Genomic DNA, 26086 nt, shown 5'->3' on the forward strand with positions numbered 1-26086 from the left:
AAATACTGGCTCTTTGGGGGGGTATATTGGGTTGTTGGTTTTGTTTTGATTTTATGTATTTCATATATTATGTAAACTGCCCTGAGACCTTCGGGTAGAGGGCAGTATAGAAATTAAATTAAATTAATAATAATGATGATGATGGCTCTCTGATTTCACATTTTGTTGCTTTGCTGTTCCTGTTGGTTAATTCCTGGCACACCTGAGTAGTTATTTACTTCCTGTTGTCTTCTGCAGTTTAATTTTATTGCTTTTTAATATTCATTTCTGGTTGTCGTCCTGCCGATGATAGGAGTTGTAGTTCCAAAAATTAGGAGGGTACCAGTTTGGCCAAGGCTGGCAACATTTTGGACAGCCCTTTTGCCTTTGCTATCTAGAGGTTGGTTATGTATCACTTTTCAAATAATCACGTATAAAGATGCTACAAAATTAGCTTTTGGTTTATCTAAAACAGGGGAGCCTGTGGCCGCACAGATGTGTTGCTCCAGCTCCCATCAACATCCACCAGCACGGTCAGCGATGGTAGTCCAACAACATCTTCAGGGCTGTAGGTTTCAAATCTCTGGTTTCAACCCTTTAATTGTCTTAGCAAAGGGAGGAGGGAGAAATGAACTCCTTAATTCTGGGAGACAATGGGTGGTTATTACAATTCATCAATCAACAGCATATTTTCCTTCTGGCGGGAGACGGAGACCTGCCACAGTTTTTTGGTTTGCCAAGTAATCGTAGAAGAAGAGAAAAAGAATCAAAGCAGCTTTGTTTTTTGTTACTTTTCCCTCACTGGAGAAGGGATCCAGAAAAAGCTTCCCCTGCCTACCTTTCGGAAAAGGCTATTTTCTAAAGGATCCCATTTGCTTTCTCCCCATCAATATTTGATCGGGATATATTTCTTCCTAAATTGGAACGTTGAACTCTGAGAGGGGGCCATGCTGCAATGGAAATATTTTTCCAGAGGGAAGAACCTGAGAGGCGGGGGACCCTGAAGAGAGACGCAGAGAGGAACCTGGAAATGTCAGTGACGGAGAGGAACGATGGAGGGCCTCTCTCCTCCTCTCTTCCCCACACCAAGGGTGTGTGAAACTATTTCTTGCCTCTCCAACAACCCAGTCTGCCTGAGGTAAATCTTCTTTCTCCTTCCTAGATGTTCCCATTCCTTATAGTTCACCTTATATCACAATACAGTGGTACCTCGGGTTACATACGCTTCAGGTTACAGACTCTGCTAACCCAAAAATATTACCTCAGGTTAAGAACTTTGCTTCAGGATGAGAACAGAAATCGTGCAGCGGCGACGCAGCGGCAGCAGTAGGAGGACCTATTAGCTAAAGTGGTGCTTCAGGTTAAAAACATACCTCCAGAACGAAGTAAGTTCTTAACCCGAGGTACCACTGTAGTTTTTTTTAAAAAAACTTATTTATCTTTAACCATCAGCTATCCCCTTTCCAATTCTTTCCTTATTTTTAAAAATAAGTTTATTTATAATTTTTGTTTATAACAAATAAGCATTCCAACAATAAATAAGGATTTAAACAATTCTCACATATCAAACCTCAACATCCCTCCCCCTCTTTCAGCGGTTCCATGAATTTAACCTCTTTTCTTCTTCTTCTGCATATTCCAACTAACTCTATTTATTCTTTTCCTCATCTATTTCGTATATGTTTTAGAAACTGCAGGTTTCTATAATAATCCTGCTAATGTCTTAATTTGTTTACAAATTGTTTGTAAATATTCAATATACGATTCCCATTTCTTAATAAAACGTTTGTTGTCTTGATTTCTTATTCTTCCAGTAAGCTTTGCCATTTGTGTGTAGCCCATTCATTTCTGTAGCCATTCCTCTTTTGTTGGGACTCCCCTTGCCAATTTTTTGCACGTACAATGTTTTAACATTTGCAATATCTACAAGCAGTGCTATTTTTCTAGAAAAAGAGGTGCCGGAACACACCACAAACACCTCCCTTCTTCCCTTTGTGTGTAAATGGTGCCCACCTGAGAGGTGCCAGAACTGAGTTCCAGCAAGTTCTGGCTGAAAAAGAGCCCTATCTGTTGTATGGTGGGAAGTCTCTCTGAACAACAGTGAAGCTGGCTGCCTTATATAATGCTCAATAACTTGTAACAGTAACAAATTCCAACTAACTACCCAATCAGTGAAAGCAACTCTCAATCCTTCATTTACATACTGGTGGTCCAGAGTGAGAACTGCAGCCAGTCTGAATACATAACACTACAGTGGTACCTCTGGCTGAGAATGGGATCCGGAGCCCGTTCGCAACCTGAAAGGCATGCAACCCGCATCTGCGCATGTGTGGGTTGTGAGTCACCACTTCTGCGCATGCACGTGGTGTCATTTTGTGCGTCTGCGCATGCACGAGCGGCGAAACCCAGAAGTAACCCTTTCCGGTACTTCCGGGTTGCCGCAGGACGCAACCTGAAAAGACATAACCTGAACCGAATGTAACAAGAGGTATGACTGTATCTACAAATGAGGTTACTCCACAAAATTATCAGCCCCCATAAACTAACGCGAACCAGGCAGGGAGGGTGGATGATGTGCAAGAGGAGAAGAAAGGCAGAAATACTCAGCTCCTACCTGGCCTTAGTCTCTTGCATCAGGGAAATTGTGTTTTTCCTGGGGAAAATAGAACAATTGATATTAGAGATTTCCAGGCCAGGGACGTGGGTGGCACTGTGGGTTAAACCACAGAGCCTAGGACTTGCCGATCAGAAGGTCGGCGGTTCGAATCCCCATGACGGGGTGAGCTCCTGTTGCTCGGTCCCAGCTCCTGCCAACCTAGCTGTTTGAAAGCACATCAAAGTGCCAGTAGATAAATAGGTACCGCTCCGGCGGGAAGGTAAACGACGTTTCCGTGCACTGCTCTGGTTCGCCAGAAGTGGCTTAGTCATGCTGGCCACATGACCTGGAAGCTGTACGCCGGCTCCCTCGGCCAATAAAGCGAGATGAGCTCCAGAGTCGGTCACAACTAGACCTAATCGTCAGGGGTCCCTTTACCTTAACCTACCTGCTTGCAGGCCAGGATAGGTCTCTGGCTTTCGGACGTTGCTTCAGAGCTGCTGTCTGCAGGAAAGGGTGAGATACTGAAAGACCAGAGGTGGGCAAATGCTGCCCCTGTCTTCAAAAGGAGGCAGGGGAGGCAGATCTGGGAAACTTTAAACCAGGCCACTTGACATTGATACTGGGCAAAATTATTGAGCAGATTATTAAGTAGTCGGTCCGTGGGCCTCTAGAGAAGAATGCTTACTAGGAGTAGCCAGCCTGGACATATCAAAAGTAGGTTATGCCAGACAATTCTTGTCCCGGTTTGTTTTTTTTGACAGACTTGCTCGTCTGATGGATCATGGGAACGCTGCAGACATCGTGCATCTTGATTTCAGCGAAGCATTTTGCGAGCTGCCCTATTATGCCGTTGACAAGAAGACAAAATGTGGGCTGAACGGAGCAACTGCTTCATGGATCCGCAGTGGGCTGAAGAGCTGTTTCCAGCAAATGATCATGAATGGCTCTGCATCAGCCTTGATGGAGGTCTTGAAGGGAGGGCCATAGGGATCCATCATAAGCCCAGCGCTGTTCAACATTTTATAAATGTGGGGTGCTTATCCAATTTGCAGGTGATGTGAAACTGGGGCTGATGAACGCCACACTAGACAGACTCAGGATTCAAGATTATCTTGACAGGCTGGAGAGCTGGGCCGAAACCTACAAGATGAAATTCAGCAGAGATAAATGCAGTTGATTTTTTTTTTCTAGAAAAAGAGGCGCTGGAGCTGTCCATGAACTTCTCCCTTGCTCTCTTACAATGGCAATGGCACCCACCTGAGACATGCTTGGAGCTGAACTCTGGTCAGCTCCGGCTGAAAAAAAATCCCCAAATAAATGTAAAGTTTTAAAAATATATATACAGGTAAAGGGACCCCTGACCATTAGGTCCAGTCATGGCCGACTCTGGGGTGGCGGCGCTCATCTCGCTTTATTGGCCGAGGGAGCTGGCATACAGCTTCTGGGTCATGTGGCCAGCATGACTAAGCCGCTTCTGGCGAACCAGAATAGCACACGGAAACGCCGTTTACCTTCCCGCCAGAGTGGTACCTATTTATCTACTTGCACTTTGACGTGCTTTCGAACTGCTAGGTTGGCAGGAGCAGGGACCAAGCAATGGGAGCTCACCCCGCCGCGGGGATTCAAACCACCAACCTTCTGACCGGCAAGCCCTAGGCTCTGTGGTTTATCCCACAGCGCCACCTGCGTCCCTTAAAATATATAAAACAAACAAACAAAGGCATGATGAACATTGGATGGGGTTCAGTAGTACCTGTGAGTAGGATCTTAGGCCGCTTGAGCAGGAACAGAGACCACAAAAAGTGACTGCTCTCTTCTGCACCGGTCAGCAGGGTGCCCTTAGAATCCTGTCTCCAGTTCTGCGTGCCACGTTTCAAGAAGGACATTGACAAATTGGACTGCGTCCAGGGAAGGGTGACAAGGATGGACTGGGGTCTAGGAACCAAATTAGAATACGAGAAACGGTTGAAAGCATTTGGAGAAGAGACAATTAAGGGGAGACATGATAGCAGCCTTCAAATATCTGTTACATGGGAGATGGAGATGATATTCTCTTTGCTCCAGAGGGCAGGAGGACTAGAATGGATGTTTGAGAACTGCAGGGAAGCAGATTTGAGCTAAGCAACAGAATCTTATCAGTAATAAGGCAAGAACTAACCAGCAGTGGGACAATCTACCAGCTGCTCTCCCTCGCTAGGGGTATTGAGTCAAAGCCTAAGAACGTAAGAAGAGTCTGCAGGATCAGGCCTATGGCCCTTCTAGTCCAGCATCCTGTTCTCACAGTGGCCAACCAGATGCCTGCGGGAAGCCTGTAAACAGGACTGGAGCACAACAGTACTCTTCCCTCCAGTGACTTCCAGCAACTGGCATTCAGAAGTACAGTAGTACCTCGGGTTACAGACGCTTCAGGTTACAGACTCCGCTAACCCAGAAATAGTACCTCAGGTTAAGAACTTTGCTTCAGGATGAGAACAGAAATCGTGTGGCGGCAGCGGAAGGCCCCATTAGCTAAAGTGGTCTTCAGGTTAAGAACAGTTTCAGGTTAAGAACGGACCTCCAGAACGAATTAAGTTCTTAACCCGAGGTACCACTGTATTTATTGCCTCTGACTCTGGAGGCATCCCACAGGCATCATGACTAGTAGCTGTTGATAGCCTTCTCCTCCTCCGTGAATCTGTCCAATTCTATTTTAAAGCCATCCGAGTTGGTGGTCATCAACTCACTGCAGAGTTAAATTCCATAGTTTATGCGCTTCATGAAGGATTTTTTTTTGTCTGCCACTCTGTTCTGCCTTGCTCAGACCACACCTGGAATACTGTGTCCGATTCTGGGCACCACAATTTAAGAAGGATGTTGACAAGCTGTGTGCAGAGGAGGGCAACCAAGACGATTAAGGGTCTGGAAACTAAGCCTGATGAGGAGCGCTTGAAGGAGCTGGGTATGTTTAGCCTGGAAAAGAGGAGACAGAGAGGAGGTATAATAGCCATCTTCAAATACCTTAAGGGCTGTCACATGGAAGAGGGAACAAGGTTGTTTTCACCTGTCTGGAGGGTAGGACTCGAAATAATGGCTTTAAATTAAAAGAAAGGAGATTGCGGAAAAACTTTCCGACAGTAAGAGCTGTTCAAGACTTCCTCTCTCAGTGTTGTTTTGAGGTGGTGGAGTGGAGCTGCAGCTGGAAGGCAAACTCAATTGCTTCCCTTCATTGCCACCTGCCATGGTTTTCCTCCTCTGTGTAGCTTGCAATATTCACTGTGGAGTTCAGGAGCCCAGCAAAGCATAGAAGATTCTAGAAGGTGAGCACACAAATAAACAGCCTGCAAGGAAACAAAGGTGGAAGAAACTGGGCAGTGATTTTTGAAGAAGTGCTTCTCCCTGAGGTACAGCAGGAGTTGGAAAACTGTGTGTGGCTTCATTAGCTAATCAGAGAAGACTGGCTGGGAAAAGAGCTACATGAGGAAGTGGTGTTACATCTACTGCATCCTAACTGAGGCACTACACCCACACACCCATGCAACACAGACTGACAAGGCCCAACTTACATGTGTAGATATGGTGATATATGAGCATGAGCATGCACTGGAGATACAAACAAGCATAATGTAGCATACTGAAGGCTGTGACCAGAGGAGGAATGACAGCTGGGGGGAGCACAGACAGAAGAAAACCACCATGGTGCATCTGCAACAGCACAAACAGATGCCTTCATCTGCTCAACTGCAACAAAACATGTCTCTCCCCCATTGGTCTCTACAGCCATAGCAGGTGCTGTAACTCTTCAACAAGTCTGACTTCATCCCAAAAACGCACTCTTCCATTGTCGCCCAAGACCGACGGATGTCAACAATTTTATAACCACATCATAGGGCTTATCCAGAAGAAGATTTTTCAATATCAAGAAAGCAGGATTCTTGAGGCTAACACATGTGAGAACCTGTTGCAGTGAGTTCATACCTTGCAGTTTGTAAACTGTATCAAAAAGCAACTGTATTTTATAACACCGATTATTAAGAGCTGTTCGACAGCAGAACAGTCTCTCTCGGGAGGTTGTGGACTTCCTTTCCTTGGAGGTTTCTAAGAAGAGGTTGGATGTCCATATGTCACGGATGCTATAGCTGAGATTCCTGCATTGCAGGGGTTGGGCTAGATGAGCTTTGGGGGTCCCTTCCAACTCTACCCTTCTATGATCTGTCCTGAATTTCCCAAAATCCAAAACCATTGGACACACATGAGTTGTAGTGCAGCAAAAGAGAGGGTGAGGAAAGCTTTTTATATCCGCTTCCTTGATGCTTTTATTGTATGCTGCATTGCGGACTCTACTTTGAGCAGAGGTTGGTTGTGATGATCTCCAGATGTCTCTTCCAGTTCCATAACATGATTCCGTGCCCTGCTCCGCCAGCTGCCTGCTGGTCTCCTCGGCTTGGCCCAGCTTCTTTTTCTGCATTACTGTTTCTTCCTGCCAGGCTCCGGGGCAGTTGAGTAATGGTCCCCCATGTAATGTGGGCAAGCGGAAGCTGTAAAAATGGGTGTCGGAGTATTACCTGTCATCAGAGCCCATCGCATCTTGCAGCCTCTCCTAATGGGCTGACATATATCTTAAATAAGAGGATACTGGAGAGTGCTGAGAGCCGCAGAGCTCACCATCGCAGAGCCTCGGTCTCTTGACACGGCTGATGCATAAACAAGGCCCCTCCACTAAACAGTCTGTATTTTCAAGGTCTTTTAGCAACCTGGGGAAGAAATCGCCTCTCCTGCCCGCCTATCACTCTCGTTTCTCCTATTTAAGCAGATGAATTGCACCAAGTACTTGGACTGTGACCCTCTGCATGGAACGACGGAGGGACTTTGGAAAGGAACCTGCTCACATTTCTGCTCACAATGTGGGGCTCCTTTTAAACATTTCCTCACCCCCCACTCTTTGGTTTCATTTCAGATTTTCTCCGTTTGCTTATTTGCTGCATTTATAGACAATCTTTCTGCTATGGCACCTGGTGTGGTTCTTTTGAGTTATTCTTTTTTTGCAGTGCCAAAGACTAGATAGATAGATAGATAGATAGATAGATAGATAGATAGATAGATGATAGATAGACAGACAGACAGATTCAGACAGCCGCACATGCTGTCTACATTGCAGATTTGTGCACGGGAAAAATTTAAAAAGTTGTGTACAAATAATAATTGTTATTATTATTAATATTAATACTACAACAATGACAATAATCATAATCATAATTGTGTACAAATAAATTGTGTAGAATAAAAAGGAAACTAATTAGGTGCCAGTTGTGTAGTGGTTGGGGGTGGTGGTGGGTGGCTGAACTTTGGGGTTCTTGGAGGGACCCCTCCCCCCAATTCTCCAGGCATTACACTCAGATCATGCACACCTAGTTCAAGGGATGCCTGGCATCTCAACTTGAGGCTGGTTGCTTTCCCAGAGGTCTGACTCAGGACACTTTGCCCCCTTCCATACAGAAGCTGGCTGGGCTGGTAGCTGACTCTCACATCAACATTGGCACGTGGGCTAGAATTTCAGAAGGCAGAAGGTTTTTTTTGCTTCTCTTGACTAGGAAGTCAGCACAGCTTCTGCTCTTGATGGAGACTCAACTCTGGTGCTAGTTTGGTAACTGAGAAACTTCCTTTGCCAAGGCTGTAACCCTCAATCAGTCACTAGGGTGAAGTCCTGTTGTTCTTAAAAGGAGCTCCCCTCCTTCTGCAGAATTCTTAAAAAAAAATAAATAACTATTTCAACATAACAAATTATCAAAACAAATTATCTTCATTATTCCCCCCCATTTTTATTTTCCCTTCCACCTCCCCAACAAACCCTCCCTCCCCCCTACGACTTTTCTCAGCTCCTCTCTCTGATTTCTGAACCAGTGTTAACTTCTGCATATTATAAAATTGTATACATCCTTATATTATCTGTCTTAACCCTCAATAAATTTGTGTATATTTATTCAAAACCTGCCAAGGAGTCCAGTTCATTTTGATGTCTTTTAAAGTAATTTGTAAAAGGTTCCCATTCTTCTTTAAAGTCACAGTTGTCCTTGTCTCGTAGTCTGCATGTCAATTCCGCCAGTTCTGCATAGTTCATCAGTTTCTCTTGCCACTGTTCTTTTCTCGGAGTTTCCTCATTCTTCCATCCTCCTTCTGCAAAATTCCAACTGTTTCCCCCAGCCCCTTCAGCTGCACAAGAACATTCCAATTCATGGTTCAACTTATCCCAGCAGGGTGGCCTGTCAGGGCTGGTCAGCTTGCAAAGGAACAGCAACACTCCATCCATTTCTTCGATTTTTACTCTGCTGCTTGGTTGAAGCCCTCGAAGGGGCTCACAGTCAAATAATCAATTATGGAACTCCAACAGGAAGCAGTGATGGCCACCAACCTAGATGACTTTAAAAGAGGATGAGACAAATTCATGGAGGAGAGGGCTGTCAATGGCCATGGCAGCTATGCTCTGCCTCCACAGTTGATGGCGCCATGCTTCTGAATGCGAATTGCTGGAAACCACAGGAGGGGAGAGCAAGTATTGCTCTTGAACTTTGGTCCTGCTTGTGGGCTTCCCATGGGGGCAGCATGTTGGCCACTGTGAGAACAGGATGCTGGACTAGATGAGCCACTGGCCTGATCCAGCAGGGCTTTTCTTGTGTTCTTATGCCCATCAAACAAAACACCCAATGGAATAAAAAGACATGTTTTCAACCAGCTTTTCATAGTGACAACACACCCCTGTAAGGCAGGAATCCAGAAACCAAGCTCCTATAACCTTGATCCAAAATTCCCCAATAAAAACTCAACTGGGGAGCTTGTAGATCTTCTGTGCTTTAGTTTAGCATTGCAGAGGCTCAGACTGGATGGCCCTTGGGGTCCCTTCCAACTCTACAGTTCTATACCAAGGAATGTGGGTGGTGCTGTGGTCTAAACCACCAAGCTTCTTGGGCTTGCCCATTGTAAGGTCGGCAGTTCGAATCCGCACGACGGGGTGAGCTCCCGTTGCTTTGTCCCAGCTCCTGCCAATTTAGCAGTTTGAAAGCATACCAGTGTGAGTAGATAAATATGTACTGCTGCGGCGGGAAGGTAAATGATATTTTCATGGGCTCTGACAGTTGTCATGGTGCTCCGTGCACCAGAAGCGGCTTAGTCATGCTGAGCACATGACCTGGAAAGATTTCTGCGGACAAGTTCTGGCTCCCTTGGTGGAGATGAGCCCTGCACCCCATAGTAGAATTCAACTGGACCTAACTGTCCAGGGGTCCTTTACCTTTACCAATTCTATGATTCTATGATCCAGGAGCTCCAGAACTCTGAAGAGAACACAGTGTTAGGAGTGAGTCCAGGGTGGGTGGGCAGGTGGCACTGTGGTCTAAACTACTGAGCCTCTTGGGCTTGCCGATCGGAAGGTCGGCAGTTCGAATCCCCGTGATGGAGTGAGCTCCCGTTGCTCTGTTCCAGCTCCTGCCAACCTAGCAGTTCGAAAGCATGCCAGTGGAAGTAGATAAGTAGGTACCTTTGCAGCGGGAAGGTAAATGGTGTTTCCGTGCGTTCTGGCTTCCATCACGGTGTTTCCATTTTGCCAGAAGCAGTTCAGTCATGCTGGCCACGTGACCTGGAAAGCTGTCTGTGGACAAATGCCAGCTCCCTCGGCCTGAAAGCAAGATGAGCGCCACAACCCCATAGTCCCCTTTGACTGGACTTAACTGTCCAGGGATCATTTACCTTTACCTTTACCAGGATGAGTGGGATGTTCTTGACCGGTTCTGAGTTGCTTCCTGTTTCTGGGACTTTTTAGCCAGCTGCCTAGGAAATAACACAGATTTTCCTTGGATGACCCACAGCCTTCATCAGCCTTCTCCAACCAGGTGCTCTCCAGATGTTTTGGGCTAAAACTCCCACTGGCCCCTGGCCAAAACTGCTGTCAAATGACCTAGAGGGCACCAGGTTGCGAAAGTCTAGCCTCCTGGGAATGGTTGAGAACTATTGGGTGGAAGGCTGGTGGGGCAGGTTACATGCTGGCAAGGAGCAAAGAGAGTGAGGAGAAGAAATCGAAGGTGCTGTGTTTACTGAAATGTCAGCTGTGTCGGAAAGTACATGCCACATACAAAGAAAGATCACAGAGGAGATTCTTGCCAAGGCATTGCCTCTTCCTCTCTGAAGCTAATAGTTGACCAATCCACCTGCCCCTCCATGTCTTTGTAAACAATCCCCACATCTGCCGCTCCAACAAGGTTTTCTACCCTTGCTCTGTCCCAGGCTGCGATATTTAATATTTAACCATCTTTATTCAGTAAATAATTGATGCGCTTGTCTCAGCAACCTCAGATCAGCAGCCGGCTTTATTGTTGACAACAGGGAAACATTCTCCTGCTGTCCTTAACTGTTTGTTACATATGAACTTTGGGTCTCTGGATATATGAGAGCATCTCTTCCCGGTCCCAAGGCCACACACCTGGCTGCCCCAGCTCTGGAGATGTGGGTGCTGGGAGGATGAGTGCCTGGCCCTGGAGGAAACACAAGAGAAGAAGCAGGTGGGCAGCCCAGCAGGTGAATTGGGGAGGAGCTTGGCCCACACCTGAGCGATGAGCCTTGAGGAATCAGAAGATCTGTAGTGCAAAGCAGAATCCTATGGGCAGCCTGCAGTACTCCCCTCTGGCCACTTTTGGCTGTGGCGTTGAAGAGCAGGCAGAGAGCAAACAAGCAGGCTTGTTTGTGCCCAGGCTGATACCACAGTGGTGCAGACTCCCCCATTCAAAACCTTTAATTCATTACTAGGAGGCAGAGAAGCAGTTGCAAAGGAGTGTGGGGCTTGGGCTGATACCAAGGGGTCTCTCTCTATTTGCCATTCCTTTCTGCCCTGCCCTTTTTTTGAAGATAGAGATGCATACCCTTCAACATTTCTCTGATGAAAATAGGGGCATCCTATTCTATTATTCGGGGACGCGGGTGGCGCTGTGGGTTAAACCACAGAGCCTAGGACTTGCCGATCAGAAGGCCAGCGGTTTGAATCCCCGCGACGGGGTGAGCTCCCGTTGCTCGGTCCCTGCTCCTGCCCACCTAGCAGTTCGAAAGCACGTCAAAGTGCAAGTAGATAAACAGGTACCACTCCGGCGGGAAGGTAAACAGCGTTTCTGTGCCCTGCTTTGGTTCGCCATACGCGGCTTAGTCATGCTGGCCGCATGACCCAGAAGCTGTACGCCGGCTCCCTTGGCCAATAAAGCAAGATGAGCGCCGCAACCTCAGAGTCAGTCACGAATTGACCTAATGGTCAGGGGTCCCTTTACCTTTATTTTATTATTATTACTATACCCCACCCATCTGACTGGTTTGACCCAGCCACTCTGGATGGCTTCCAACATATCTAAAAACATAATAAAACATTAAACCTTTAAAAACTTTCCCTATACAGGGATGCCCTCAGATGTCATCTAAAGGTTGCATTGGTACTTCTCGGCTCGGGGGGGGGGGGGTTGCATAACTCCATATCTCCCAACATTTCTCTGATAGAAACAGGGACATCTTAAGGAATAGCAAGACGTTCCAGGATCAAATCAGAAACCAGGACGGCTTCTGTAAATCCGGGACTGTCCCTGGAAAATAGGGACACTTGGAGGGTCTGGAGATGTCTCCTATGAAAGATTAAGAACACAGTGCAGACTCAGGGACCTTGAGAGGCGACATAGGCTCGTTCCCAGCACCCTGTGATATATAAAAGCACCTGCTGCTTTCCACTCCGCATTGAGTGATAGGCAATTCCAGGGTGGCCTTTTATATGGACATATCAGCACTTGTTTTTAAGCCCAATGCAAACCGCTGCTTATCTGCTGTTGCCTGAATGGCCGTATCTCCTGCCTCCCTGCCACCCACCAAGATGGCTTGACAGGCATCCTTCCCACAAAACTATCATCTCAAAGGGAAGCAAGTTCTCTGGGCTGGGCTGAAAATGAGCAGCAAGCCTGCATTTATTGAACTAAGAATGGAATGTGAGGAGCAGCTGAAAACGTTTGACCTTGGCACTAAAAATCTTGCTTTTGAGCGGTGAGAGGGAAATGCGCTTTTTTTGAAAGTAACATCTGAACTGTCCCCCCCCCCAACTGCAGCTCCTTTGAGATGGCACCCACATCCCCCCCCCAAGTCTGACATGCCTGCCTTGGGAGAGGGATTTGTTGTGCAAACGGCAACAGATGGATAAGCCAAAAAGTGTGAGTGGAGACTCCCAACTTTGTCATTGCACCTTTTAAATGGCATCCTTTTTGTTTTGTTTTCCTCGTGGATGTTCAGTTTACTAAACCTCCATAGCAAGTCTCTGAGAAGCACCCACTCTTCCCTTCTCATTTCTGCCATATCATCACATTAACCCAATTAACCAAGCTTATCCCACAGCTGCCATGGAATGACAATGAGGAACAGGGGACGGCCGGGGTGTGTGTATCTTTAAACATTTTAACCTTTCCAAGAAAAGAAACCAAACAGGGAAACTAACACAAACACCCTCTCTCTCTCTCTCTCTCTCTACTACTCATCTGATGAGACACCAGAGTCCTTCCTTTTTGGGCACCAGGAAGCAGGCAGGTATTTAACCAGTTGCCTACATAGGTTCACGACAAAAAGGAGCCATCACATAAGAAGGTAAAGGTAAAGGGACCCCTGACTGTTAGGTCCAGTTGCAGATGACTCTGGGGTTGTGGCGCTCATCTTGCTTACTGGCCAAGGGAGCTGGCATACAGCTTCCGGGTCAAATGGCCAGCATAACTAAGCCACTTCTGGCGAACCAGAGCAGCGCACGGAAATGCCGTTTACCTTCCCGCCGGAGCGGTACCTATTCATCTACTTGCACTTTGACGTGCTTTTGAACTGCTAGGTGGGCAGGAGCAGGGACTGAGCAATGGGAGCTCACCCCGTCGTGGGGATTTGAACGGCAAGTCCTAGGCTCTGTGGTTTAACCCACAGCGCCACCCGCATCCATGCAGGCAAATTCTAGATGCAGTGTCAGGCCTCCCAGGTTCGCATTCACTGTAGTGTCAAGGCAGTTGTCTGGTCTGCAGCCCCTCTGGCCCAATGAAAACCATTGGATCCTGGTCCAAACCAGTCCATGCATGGAACCAGAATGAAACAAGACCTTCTCTCCTGCCCTTGAAGAAACTCAGGACTGGTCTCAGCACATGCTGGGTAGATCCCCCAATGCAGCCCATTTAGAGAGTCTGCAGAGTTAAGAAATCTGATGCCTGCCCCCAAATTGGTCACCCCCCCACTCTAGACCCTCTCTCACCAGACCTCAGCAGCAAAAGGGCCAATGAGCTGAGCTAGGACCTGGGAAGGGCCAGGGTTCAAGTTTTCAAGCGGCCATGAAGCACACTGGGTGTCCTTGGGCCAGTCGCTGTCTCTCTCAGCTTGACCTACCCCACAGGGTTATTGTGATGATTAAATGAGGGGGGGGGGGAGAGAACCATATATACCATGTTGAGCCCCTTGGAGAAAACGGTGGGATATAAAAACGATAAAATAAATAAAAACAAACTGTGGGTGACTCCCTGCAAAAAGAAAGCGAATATAGAAGGCAAAGGGCAGGTTTTTAATGTTAGTTCTCTACTGGCAAGGTATTTATTTTTGCAAAGGAAATTTATATGGTCTCATTTTTCCTACCACCACCTCCTCCTGAGTTCAACTCACTGAGCTCCCAATTGCTTTGTGAGCAGATTTTCCAGACTCAGTCCACCGCCGTCTCTGGGTGCAGTTCTGACTGTCACTTCAAACAGGGGAAGCGAATTCTCGTTTGATCTCCTGACAAACAAGCTGGACGATTTCCATCTCCGACTGTCTGTCTTCCCTCCCTCTGCACCCCTCCCCAAATTTGCTTCAGTCATCAGCACAAATAATAATAATAAAAAGCCATGAAAACCAACAGGTCGTTGAGAAAGGGAAGCTCGTTCTCCAGAGGCGCAGAAGGGAAGCGATCCCTTTTGAGCGTTTAGTCACACACATCAAAGGAAACAAGCGTTTCCATCTTCATTTGCATTGTGAAGGCATTTGATGTGGTCCAGTTCCAAAGGCGCCGCTTGAGGAGGCAGCGCGTGCCTTTGACGGCGCTGGGGAGCAAAAAGCAGCCAGGCAAGGAGAAGGAGGAGAAGTGGGAGATGGCCCAGCAGTGCCAAGGCACTCTGCATCTCCAGAAAAGGACAGAGCAATTTGCTTCGTTACCGGGGGGACTCATCGAAGCACGGATTCCTTGACATCTGCGATGGGAATGCTGGATTGGCGCTGATTCTTCAGCTCTCGAAACGAAGGCAGTTTTAATTGCTGTCCTAAAAAATAAAATAAAAATGCATCGACTGTTTTCTACTCTGGAACAAGCTCTGTAAAACGTGGCTCCTTATTAGGGAACGCTGGTATGTTGAGGTTTTTTATTATTTAAAATAGGATAGATAAAAGAAAGCCATTCTTCACACAGCACATAGTGAAACCATGGTTGTGAGTCGAGGACCCTCCACCCGCATAGGATTATAATAAGACACACAGACACATTATTTTAGGTTAATGGGCAAAATTAGGCCACAACTTTTATTGGTTATAGCATGTGAGTAGTACTGGCTTTGGCATTGGATGAAACAGCAATACAAGACTCCACCCTGCACAGCCAGGAGTCATATCAGGGTCAACAACCAATGGGAGGAGCTTGTTGATGCAAATACAACTGGAAGCTCCCCATGATGTCACTGGAGGTCGTGCCATGGCCCTAGCCACCAGCAGGGCATTGGACAGGATCCATGACCACCGGATTCCTTTAACGGAATACCCAAAAGAGGAGGGGTAGATGATGGGGCATACCCAATCCTCCAACACTGCACGCTCCCACAGGTGGCAGTGATGGCCACCAACTTGGATGGCTTTTAAAGAGGACTGGACTAATTCATGGAGGAGAGGGCTGTTGACGGCTGCTAGCCATGATGTCTGTGCTGCATCTCCATGGTCAGAGGCTGTAATGGTCCTGAGTGCCAGCTGCTGGAAACTGCAGGAGGGGAGAGGGCTCTTGGGCTCTGCTTGTGTTCTTCCCAGAAGAAGCATCTGGTTGGCCATGTGAGAAAAGGAGGGTGGGGCCAAATGGGTCTTTGGTCCAACAGGTCTCTTCTTACATTCTTTTGAGGTCTCACATGCTCCCAGTTGGATGGTTCAGCCTTAGGCAGAGGAGAAGGACCATGGCAAGACGTGGCACATGTACATGCTTGGGATTCTGGGAAGTGTTGTTCATCTAGGCCAGGGGTCAGCAACCTTTTTCAGCCATGGGCTGGTCCACCGTCCCTCAGACCATGTGGTGGGCTGGACTATATTGTTTTTGGGGAAAATGAACGAATTCCTATGCCCCACAAATAACACAGAGGTGCATTTTAAATAAAAGCACACATTCTACTCATGTAAAAACACACTGATTCCTGGACTGTCCGTGGGCCAGATTGAGAAGGCGACTGGTCCGCATCCGGCCCACGGGCCTTAGGTTGCCTACCCATGATCTAGGCACACACAACCTCTTCAGGTGAGGTGTTGACTTCACCATGACCCTCTCTGAACAGAATGTGCCCCAGAAGAACTCCATACCCTCCAACATTTCTTTAAAGAAAATAGGGACGTCCTATTCCATAATGATGATAATAATAATAATAATAATAACAACCTGGGTGGTTTCCAACACATATAAAAACATAATAAAACTATATAGGGCTGCCTTCAGATGTCTTCTAAGGGTTGTATAGTTACTTATCTCCTTGGCTCAGGGGTCACAGAACTCCATACCTTCCAACATTTCTCCAGTGGAAACAGGGACGTCCTAAGGAAAAGCGGGTCCTTCTGGGATCAAATAAAAAACTTTACAGCTTCTGTAAAATTAGGGTGGCCCTGGAAAATCGGGACACTTGGAGGGTGTTAACGGAAAAATCCGAGGGCTCCCTTGGACAAAAACAAAGACACCAACCAGGATAACTTGGAGCAAAACAGCAGCCTGTAGGCTTGGCCTTTATTGAACTGTTGCAACAGGGTGTTCCCCTCACTTGCAGGAGAGAGGAAAGAACCAGAAAGATGGTGTGCAAGACCTTATAAAAACTTTTGAAATTCCCATCCTCTAGGTCAAGCCCACCCCCAGAAACATCATGCATATATTACAGAAAGGAGGGGTTGAGGGAGGAGTTGTGGTGGTAACCTGAGTGTCCTGTCACCTGGATGGTTCTTCCTTTCCCCCTGCCCATGAGTCACTTCCAGGAGACAAAGGGGAGTTTGCAGTTTCCTGCCCCCAGAGGGAAGATCTGATCATTGTCCTTTGTTTCAGTCCATGCTGAATCCACTCCCATATGCAAGTTCTTTGTGATCCTGATTGTCTTCTGTCTGGGATCATCAGGGTTGACATAGCAACTGGGCAGGGCTCCTGTGGATGTGCTGGGATGGTGAAGGGATTATGGCTGACCAGAACCAAGCCACCCCCCTTTGATAGTCCTTGTCATATGGAGTAAAATAAAAATGGAAAAATGGAACAGTGCAAATCCGATGTATGGTTGATTTTCTATGAATTTATAACAGAAATGTGGCGTATGTAGTGTGTGAGTGTGAGTGTGTGTGAAGTTTGTACAAACAGAATGATTGGGGTGGGGGGGTTCCTGCTACAAGGGTAAGGAACTCAGCAGGAACTTCCATGTCCTGCACTGGAGGCGTAAAGCCATCATGGCAGAACAGCTGGACTTTTGTCAGCTGGTCTATCATTAGTGATCTTTCAGGGAACCCCAGTTAAAGATGCCCCTTAATACAAGAGACATTGAGCACCATGAACTTTGAAAGCTTTGAAACAGAAGTTTCATGATTAAATAGATTCCCCAGCCTTCTCAACTTCCCCAGCAAAGAGATTCAGACAAAGCAGGAATGGCAAAGAGATTAAAATTTGCTTCCTCACAAGAGACATGACCAGCTTCCCTATTCTTTTAATTTTTTTTAGCCCTATTAGAAACTAAGATGTCAAAGAGGAGGCTGTAGAACAAATTAATACAGTAAACTGCAATTAATCACCTGCGCTAGATTGTATGCATTCAAGAATTCAGCAAGATTTTAAGAATTAAACAGCTGTGCGGCTTGAAGGGGAAAAAAGTAGAAAGTTAATCTATCATTAAAATCAGTTCTCGTCCTGGAGTGTAGCCAGGGTTTTGCCGATCTGTTTGAAAAAGGCCTGAGGGTAATCTTGGGAATGGCAGACCAGTAAGCCTGACTTTAGAACCAGGTAAATTAGCTGCAAAAAATAATTAAAGATGGCATGGTATGATAGGGGCAAAGCAGCAGGGCTTCTGCAATGGGAAAAGCTTTGCCTCTCCAGCCTAATAAGATTCTTTGAGGGAGCCAACAACACAGCGGATAAAGGGCTGCTGGCAGATAAAATTTATTAGACTTTTCAAAAGTCTTTGATAAAGTTCCTCACAAGAGGCTATTAAGAAAACTAGGTAGTCATGGGGTGAGAGGTAAAGATCTGTTATGGATTAGAAACTGGCTAGGAGATCGCTAGAAACAAAGCAGGAATAAATCTTCGATGGGCAGCAAAAGGAAGAGATTAATAATGAGGTACTCCAAGTATCCGGAGTCTGACGGCTGGTTCTAAATACATGAATATGTTATGAAAGCAAGTTGTTAAAATCACATCAGCTTTGCAATGAAGAGTATTCTCTGGTGCCTAGCCAAGCTATTCCTAAATTTATGAAATAAAGTGTATGGAGACGTTATTAGGCAAATTTCTGTTTGTGTATAAAGGTGAAAGCTATGGTATTACACAGGGTTCTTCAGCAGGGAGATGGTATCGCTCCAGGTTCCCTGCTTTCACAGTCACTTTCCTGGTGAGGAGAGCAAACTGGGGCTTTATAATGTTAGGTGCCACCCCAGTTTCTGGGGAATGAGAGATTCCAGGGGTTCCAAGTGGTTTTTCCCAGGGTTTGGTTTCCTTGGAATGAAGGTCAGTGGAGTCCGTGGTGTTTTTAGAATGTGTGGATTTATTTGCACAACCTGTGCAGAGGATGGAGGGACTCACAGCATTAATGCCAAAGCAGAATTTGCTTTTCTTTTAGGTTTCCAAAGAAGCACCAAACCCAGCTTTGGATCCAGCACGGAGCAAAATATGGCTCTTCCAGCATCAGCCCAGCTCTCTCCCACATATTCTCATGCACAGCCCCTTGGGTTTTTCTTTTTTTCCATTCTAGGATAAGGTGGCATCCCACCAGGTGAGGTGAAAAAGACCCACCCATTTATGTCTATAGAAACTGAGCAACCTCTTTGGCTATATTCAATTGCCATACTTAACTTGCCAGCCAAAGCCTAAATTACCTTGACAAAGGAATTGGTTTGGCAGGCTTCCTCTTATACATTCTAGTGTTGGCAGCTTCAAGACTGCAGGTTTGGAAGGCACCCATGGTATCATCTATACTGACCCCTCCAAACTCGTAAGGATAGTGTTTCCTTTCTTACACATCAGGTTCTCCCGCTCCCTCCCTCTTTGGCCATGCAGAGGGAAATCAGCCTGTGAGAGAAGAGGAAACCAAGAGGCAACAAGAGTTTATGTTGAGCAAGGGGATACAGCAGGGCTCAGCAGTATATATATATATGTATATATCTCCCCATTTGGCCATGATGTTTCCTGGGTGACCTCAAGCTGGTCACAGCCTCTCATGCACCTGTAGAGGTGTGCCTTGGATTTCACCTGGCATGCAACGAAATGTGGGCATGTTCAATGTAGGAGAGACTGAGCCAGGTCAAACTGAGCAGGAGAATTGGAGGATTTTGGAGGGGATATTCACTGAGACCTTTCACAAGCACCACAGGAGAAAATGGCAGGGAACCCTGGGATACAGATAAGTTTCTTTCACTCATCCATAGAATCCAGTGGGCTCATGCAATGAAGCTGAATGAGAAAAGACAAAAAGAAGGACTTATTCACATATTGCAAAGTTACAGCTATGGAGTTATCTACGCAAGGTGGATGTTGCAATGAATATGATTTCCCAGCTTTTGAAGTACAGAAGACCAAAAAACATCTGTTGCAACTATGCATCCATTCCTGTGGCATAAAATATAAACATATTAGGGCTGCAACTTTAATAAATAGGGCAGATTTATCTATTAAAATATGTTTTGAGTCACTAAAAAGGTACTTGGGTTAAAAAAATCAAAAACTTTAGTTTGAAAGTTTCCTGTACAGTATAAAGCTTGCAGGACCAGGAGGTGCTTGGCAGCGGGGTGGAGGGCTCCTGAAATTAATAATGGTTGTACAGTATTACCACTACCACTTTCTGTCCTAAATGTATGCTTTTAAATTAAATTAATCTTTGCAACAATTATAATGGTGATAATACTAACAGCCGTCCTAACATTATCATTTTTAAATGGAATAGTTGCTATAACAATAAAAAATTATAATTGCATCAATAAAAAAATATAATTGCAACAATGAAATTAATCAGCGCAGTAATAAGAAAAACAGGCACAGTAATAAACAGATAATGCAATTAACACAAACCATAATTAATTAATTAATTAATTAATGGATTAATAGCGATCTTTTTATTTGCTTTTTGCAAATAAGGACCCATGCAGACACAAGCCCCTCCAGAACCCAGCAGAACAGCTAATGATGGCAGGGACCAAGGGAGATCCTCCAATCGGACAGAGATCTAGACACTTTCAACCATTGAAGTAAGCCACTGAGAGGACCCCTTGGTCAAGCAGAACCGCGGATTCGCTCCGCACCCCCTCCATTGGTCACAGTGCCCCTTTTGCGCCTCCGCCAATCAGAGCCTTTGTTTAGGGTTAACAAGGCGAGCAGGGGCGTGGCTGCCTGTCAATGCCAGCTGACCAATAGGAGCGCTCATCGGATTCCAGCCCCCGCCTTCATTCTCCCTCTCTGCTCCCTTCTCTCCCTTTGGGACGCGGCTCCCTCCCTCCCTCTGGCGTCGCGCTTCCTCGCCCTATTCGCTGCCTCGCATTTGCGTCACGGTTTTTCCCCGCCGCATCCATCCTAACGCCCTCATTTGGCACGGCTATTGGCTGAACCACCTGCCATCAACCCCCTCAGCACCTTTCTAGAGTCTGATTGGCTACGCTCCCCACTCTAGAGAGTCCCTCTGCCTCTCCCCGCTCCTTTCATCATGGCCGCACTAGCGCCTCTGATGCGCCTCCCTCCTCTTCTCCCGCCCACTCGCCGACTTAGCCGCCCATAGGCCGGCGCCGGTGCCAGTCAGGCCCATCCTCCCTTCCGGCTCGCCTCTGCTCAGCGAGGGTTGGCGGAGAGAGGCATCAGTCCGCGAAAGGCCCAATGGGTGCGCCGCACTGCCTGTGAGGCGGTGGCTGGGGGGGGGGTCGGTTGGCTGGCCCGGTGTCGGAGGCGGCGGCGGCGGCGAGGGGACGCAGGCAGGCAGGCAACAACGGCGGCAGGGGCTGGAGGTGGACGGCAGGGGGGTAACAACAGCGGCGACAGCAGGGGAAAGAGGTGGGGGGGCCTGAGAGAGAGGGAGCGGAACCGGAAATAGGTCGGCAGGAGGAAGGGGCGGGGGCAGCAGGCGGTGGCGGCAACGGCAGCGGCGCGCGCGCCTGCCTGGATCCCGGTCGCGAGGAGGAGGCGGCGGAGGAGGATGTGGCGCGCGGAGGGGAAATGGCCGCCGAAAACAAGCCGGAAGGTGAGCTGTGAGGGATGGGAGGGAGGGAACCGAAGCGCCGGCAGGACAGACCCGGCTGGTTTCACTGACTGATGGAGGGGACGGCGGGAGGGTGGCCGGGAGGGCTGAGGGGACACGCGGCGGAGGCGCGCAGGCGGGAACGCGCGCGCGCGCGCAGGGGGGGACAGCCCCCTCCCTCGAATTCCGCTCCCGCCTCGCGCGCGCTTCCTCCAAAATTCTTCCAAACCAGCCCAACGAGGCGGTGTCTCGGCTCGGCGTCTCGGGTCGGTCTCCCGGCCCGAAAGTTTCGAGGAGCTGCTGCCGCTGCTGAGGGGAGGGGTCGGCGGAGGGGGCAGCCTGGGGGCGGGGAATGGCCGGCCAATGGGAGAGGGGGGGCGAAGAGAGAGGGGGCGCGCGCGCGCGCGCAAACCCCTCCCCCGCCTCTGCTCCTGGCGACCCTTCGGAATAGGATTCCGCCTCTCATTGCCTTGCATGACAAGTGAGGCGGGCGGTGGGGTGGGAAGAGAGAGAATCGGGGGGTCTTCCCTAGGCGAGCGGGGGGTTTGTCCCTGGGGTGATGGTGATGGAGTGGGTGTCCTTCTTGAGCTGCAAGAAGAATGCTGGAGGGGCGCAAAAAGAGAAGAGTTCGGCGTGGGAACACAAAACACACATACACACGTCTGTGCCTCTTGTTTGTTAGGCTGGGGGTGGGGTAGGAAGCAGCACTTTTAGGCAGAAATCAAAAATATTTGCCTTTAGGTGCTGAATACCTAAAAGAAAAAAGAAACCTCTAGAGGTGACGTCTGCCTGCTCCGTGGAGCGTGTTGGAGTTGGCATGTCCCGCGATTTGGGCTGGCCGGCCAGTTCTGTCAGTGCACTGTGATGACGTCCAAGTGGGGAGGGTTGGGTGGGTTAAGGTCCTGTGTGCTAAGAGAGTGGCTGTCTGGCAGCTGTGACATGCTCATACACCCCTGTGAACACCAAAGGCATAAGCAGCATCTTTCTCTGTGTGAGGATTGCAGGCGGACAAGCCCTGCCTTTGAACACATGGTTCACCTGCCAGGGTTTGCCAGGCAAAGGAGCGACAGAGCCACCTGTTCTCCTTATCAGTGGAAAGGTCTGTGAAAGTCACTCTTTGCATACTGGGGAAAGAGCTCTGGCACTTTTCTCTCCAGTCTCTGGCACTGGAAGGTTGCGATTGCCCTCACTTTCGTATATTTAAACGACATGGGATTGGTGCCTTTTCGTGTTGGGATATTGCTGACCCACACAGTAATCTGCCAATGGCAAATGCAGGTGAAAGTGGGCATTTACTTGTCAGTTTGGAAGATCCATGCCTGATTACATACAAGGACACAGGTACTCTGCTGTACGGTGTTGGTGGGACAGGCCTGCTTACTGAAGGCTGGGTAAGGTTTGAGCCATAGTGAGGTCACAGCAGGCATTGCTATTTGTGCAATTGGAGGGAAGAAGGGATGTTTGACTTCTCCAGATGTAGGGAAAGAGAGGCATAATTTTGCCAGCTCTTTTGCTGGGCTGTGGTAATATATACATCCAGCCTTTTTATGTGGGGATCCGGTTTGCTGTTGTCACTGACAAGGGCAAGGCCTTGGAACATTAAAAAATATAACCCTGTTGATCCTTGGTAGCTAGCATGGGCAGAGAAAAGTGCTGTGGTACATGCATGATTAATATGTGCGTGAAAAAAACACCAATGTTGTGGACCAGAGAAAGAGGCAATGTTCTGGGCAGCCAAGGGCATGCCTTAAAAGGTAAGCTGGAGGCCAGGTCATCCTTTCTGTTGGTGGGGGTGGGTGGGAAACTGAATAAATTGAGTGGAGGACAGGGCCTTGCATCTCATGGCAGCTGAGGCATTACCATATTGCTCCAAATAGTCTATCCTCTGCTGCTGTTCAAGGAGAAGGTATGGTATTGCTGCTTGGAGGTGCAAGTGGAGGCTACAGCAGTGTCATGCACGTAGGTATTTGGCATGTACAAGTAGAGAGGCAGCCGTTTGTATAGAATAATGAATATCTGTGATTTAAATGTGTGCATGATAGCATTTTCACCCTTATGTATGCTCCACGGGCCATCTCTGGGTAGCACAGGCACACCTGTGTGGCTGGACATTCGTCTCCCCCTCTCCGTATAGAGAAGTAAATAAATTTGATGGCATTTACCCAACTTTATGCTTAGGTTTGTAATTGACCCGCATCTGCTTGTTTCCTTATGATGCTTCCCCTTGTTGCTTCCTCTCTGTGTTGTGGGCCTAGTGGGGCATGGGCTGGCTATTCAACCCTTGGTTTACTACCTCTTCTGCATCACGCTGTAAGACATCTGAGAGGGGACATGTTTTTAATGGGGTTGATTGACTGCTTCCAATTCACCTTCACCTCTTGGCACCATTTTGTTTCTCCTGTATATACTTCAGTCACAGGTGCAATATGGCCTAATTGATGCTGAGCCATAACAATCTTAATATGCCTCCCTCACCTGTAGGCAGGTGTGTTGGTGCTATCCATTTAGGAGCATTGGAAGCTGCCTTCTGTTGAAAGAGACACTTGATCCATTGAGCTCACTGTTGTCTACACTGACTGGCAGTGGCTCTCCATCTCTGGAGATGCTAGGGATTAAACATGGGACCTTTCACATGCAAAGCAGGTGCTCTATCGCTGAGCTACAGCTTTTTTATTTTTGCCTTGCATTATGGGAAGGGCCGATCCTGCCAGTGTGTGTGCATTATAGGACAGACAACCACAGTGGCCCATGCAAAGTGAAAGCTGGGGCACATGCACCCTACTGTACCAGTGTTTCTTAGGGAAAGGGGCTAGGCATTCTAGGTGTGACTTTTCAAAATGGGTAATCATCTACTATGGAGTAGTACTAGCTCATTAGTAAAGCACATGCTTTGCAGCAGGCATCTCTGGTTAAAAAATCTTAAGTAAGAAGCTTTGGGGAAAACCTCTGTCTGCTGGAGACCTTGGAGAGCCCTTGTCAGTTGGAAATGGTGTAGATCATATTGAGCTAGATGGACCAGTGGGCTGTGGCTCACTGTAAGGCAGTTTGAGATGTGGGAATTGCCATTCATAATAATATGCCCACTCAATAAACATACCCAATGTGTGATGTTATCAAACATTCTTTTCCAGTAGTACAGTATCTTGCCTTAGTGGCATTATCTTCCTTCTTTCTTTCCTTCCATCCTGTTGTTGTTTATTAAATTTGTATACTGGGCTTCAGCTGAAGATCCCAGGGCTGTTCACATGTGTGATGTGTGTACTTTTTTCTTGTGCAAATCAATCAATCTGTTCTAATGCTTCGAATATGTAAATGTGCATAACTTGTGTCTACATATCTCCATCAGAAGGAATTGCTCAATGCATATCTTCCTAGCATATGTCCTTGTGTGCCTGTCTGTTAAAATATTTAGGCAATAATCCATGTGCATGCCATTTTCATGGTGTAGGTTAGAATTATTTTGGTCCCACAAAATATTTGGAATGTCCAGTAAGCAGAGGAGTTTCCCTTGTTTTGAGTCAGTGGGTTTAGAGTTTGCTTTGGGGCATGTTGGTGCAGGTGAGATACTGGTGTCAAAGGCCTAATATTCAAAGTAGTCTAAAAATGAGAATGGAAAAACCCCCACCTGTGATTGGGATATGGTATCTGAGTTGCTACGAATCAATCTCAGGTGGCTCATTTTATGTATTACAAATTAGCATTCAACTTCTTTTTTGATCGAGAGCTAAAACTTTTAGCTGAACTAAAATAAAGTTGGTATGGTGCATGTCCATGCTTTAAACATTACTGCACAATGGGAGTGGTGTAGTAATTGAAGTGGTGGCAGTAGTAATCAAGGACTCTAGCCAGGGATAAAATGAGGGATCAAATTGTTTGTTGTTTACATCATTTTAAAGCAATAAATTTTATATTAAAATAAAATTGATTTTGTTAATGAATTCTCCACAAGTGTTTGAACCTTTTGTGTGATGTACAAAAGTCTTATTGAGATGTCACCTTGGTCTTGGAATTAATTAAAGCTTAATAGGTAAAAAAATATGACATGTGACGGGAAGAGGTAAAGCCTGTAACTTTTTGGTGAAGTTGCATGAAGAGAATACGGTTTTGAAAATCGGAACACGAGGCTTTTATTGCATAGCCACAAGGGGGTAGTGATGTACTGTCAAAGAAATTTGTAGTGTATTGGCTGATCCCTTTAAGAACATTTTAAATATACACATTGGGCTGGTATATATGAATGCTAACTCTGTGAGATATTAATTTTTTTTTTTTGCAAGTAAAGGTTTTCAAGGGTTAAACATGCCCTGTCTTTATATAGGCTGTGTAATGCTGGATGGTTAAATGTTCTTTTCTGTGCTTCTGTAGTCATACCTGCGTACACTTGCCAAGGCTTCGGTTGCAATCAAAGTTGTTGTTTTACATATTGCATTTAGAACTTCAAAAGTACTAAGGTGGCATGAGGTGAGGTGGGAAGCTGTGCCCAAACCTTATAACCATACGGATATGACAAGTAGGGGATGTTTACTCTTGAGATTAAAAAGCAGGTTCCAAACAGCAAAAAAATAAACCATATGTGAATTGTTTCCTTTTTGTTCAAGGCTTTCATTCATTTGCATAACTTTGTCAGAAACATGCAACATCACCTTTATTTGTACAGTGCTAGCAGGGCTGGAAAGCAGCTTGAAATCTCTAGATGTAGTCAATGGGTTTTCAGTCGGTAGTGGTATCAAATGTCACAGAGGACTTGTACCCAGTCAAACTGTTGTGGCTGGGTACTTGGGGCCCTACATGCTGGAATGGACTTTGGAGGTCTGAGGGAGTGAAATGGCACATG

General features: G+C 47.0%; 1 protein-coding gene across 3 annotated transcripts in view; it reads left to right on the forward strand.

Annotated features, from left to right (window-relative positions):
• The first annotated feature begins 20970 nt into the window (after positions 1–20970).
• The window catches only part of CAMTA1 (calmodulin binding transcription activator 1), a 724786-nt gene continuing 719670 nt past the window's right edge, over positions 20971–26086 (forward strand). For all 3 annotated transcript variants that reach the window (XM_081201361.1, XM_081201360.1, XM_081201362.1), the window contains exon 1: positions 20971–21255. In XM_081201361.1, coding sequence (XP_081057487.1) covers positions 21231–21255 — 25 coding nt within the window. In that variant the 5' untranslated portion in view covers positions 20971–21230. The remainder of the gene's footprint in view (positions 21256–26086) is intronic.

This window comes from Podarcis bocagei (assembly GCF_964188305.1).
Source record: "Podarcis bocagei genome assembly, chromosome: 7".
Taxonomy (NCBI): Eukaryota; Metazoa; Chordata; class Lepidosauria; order Squamata; family Lacertidae; genus Podarcis; species Podarcis bocagei.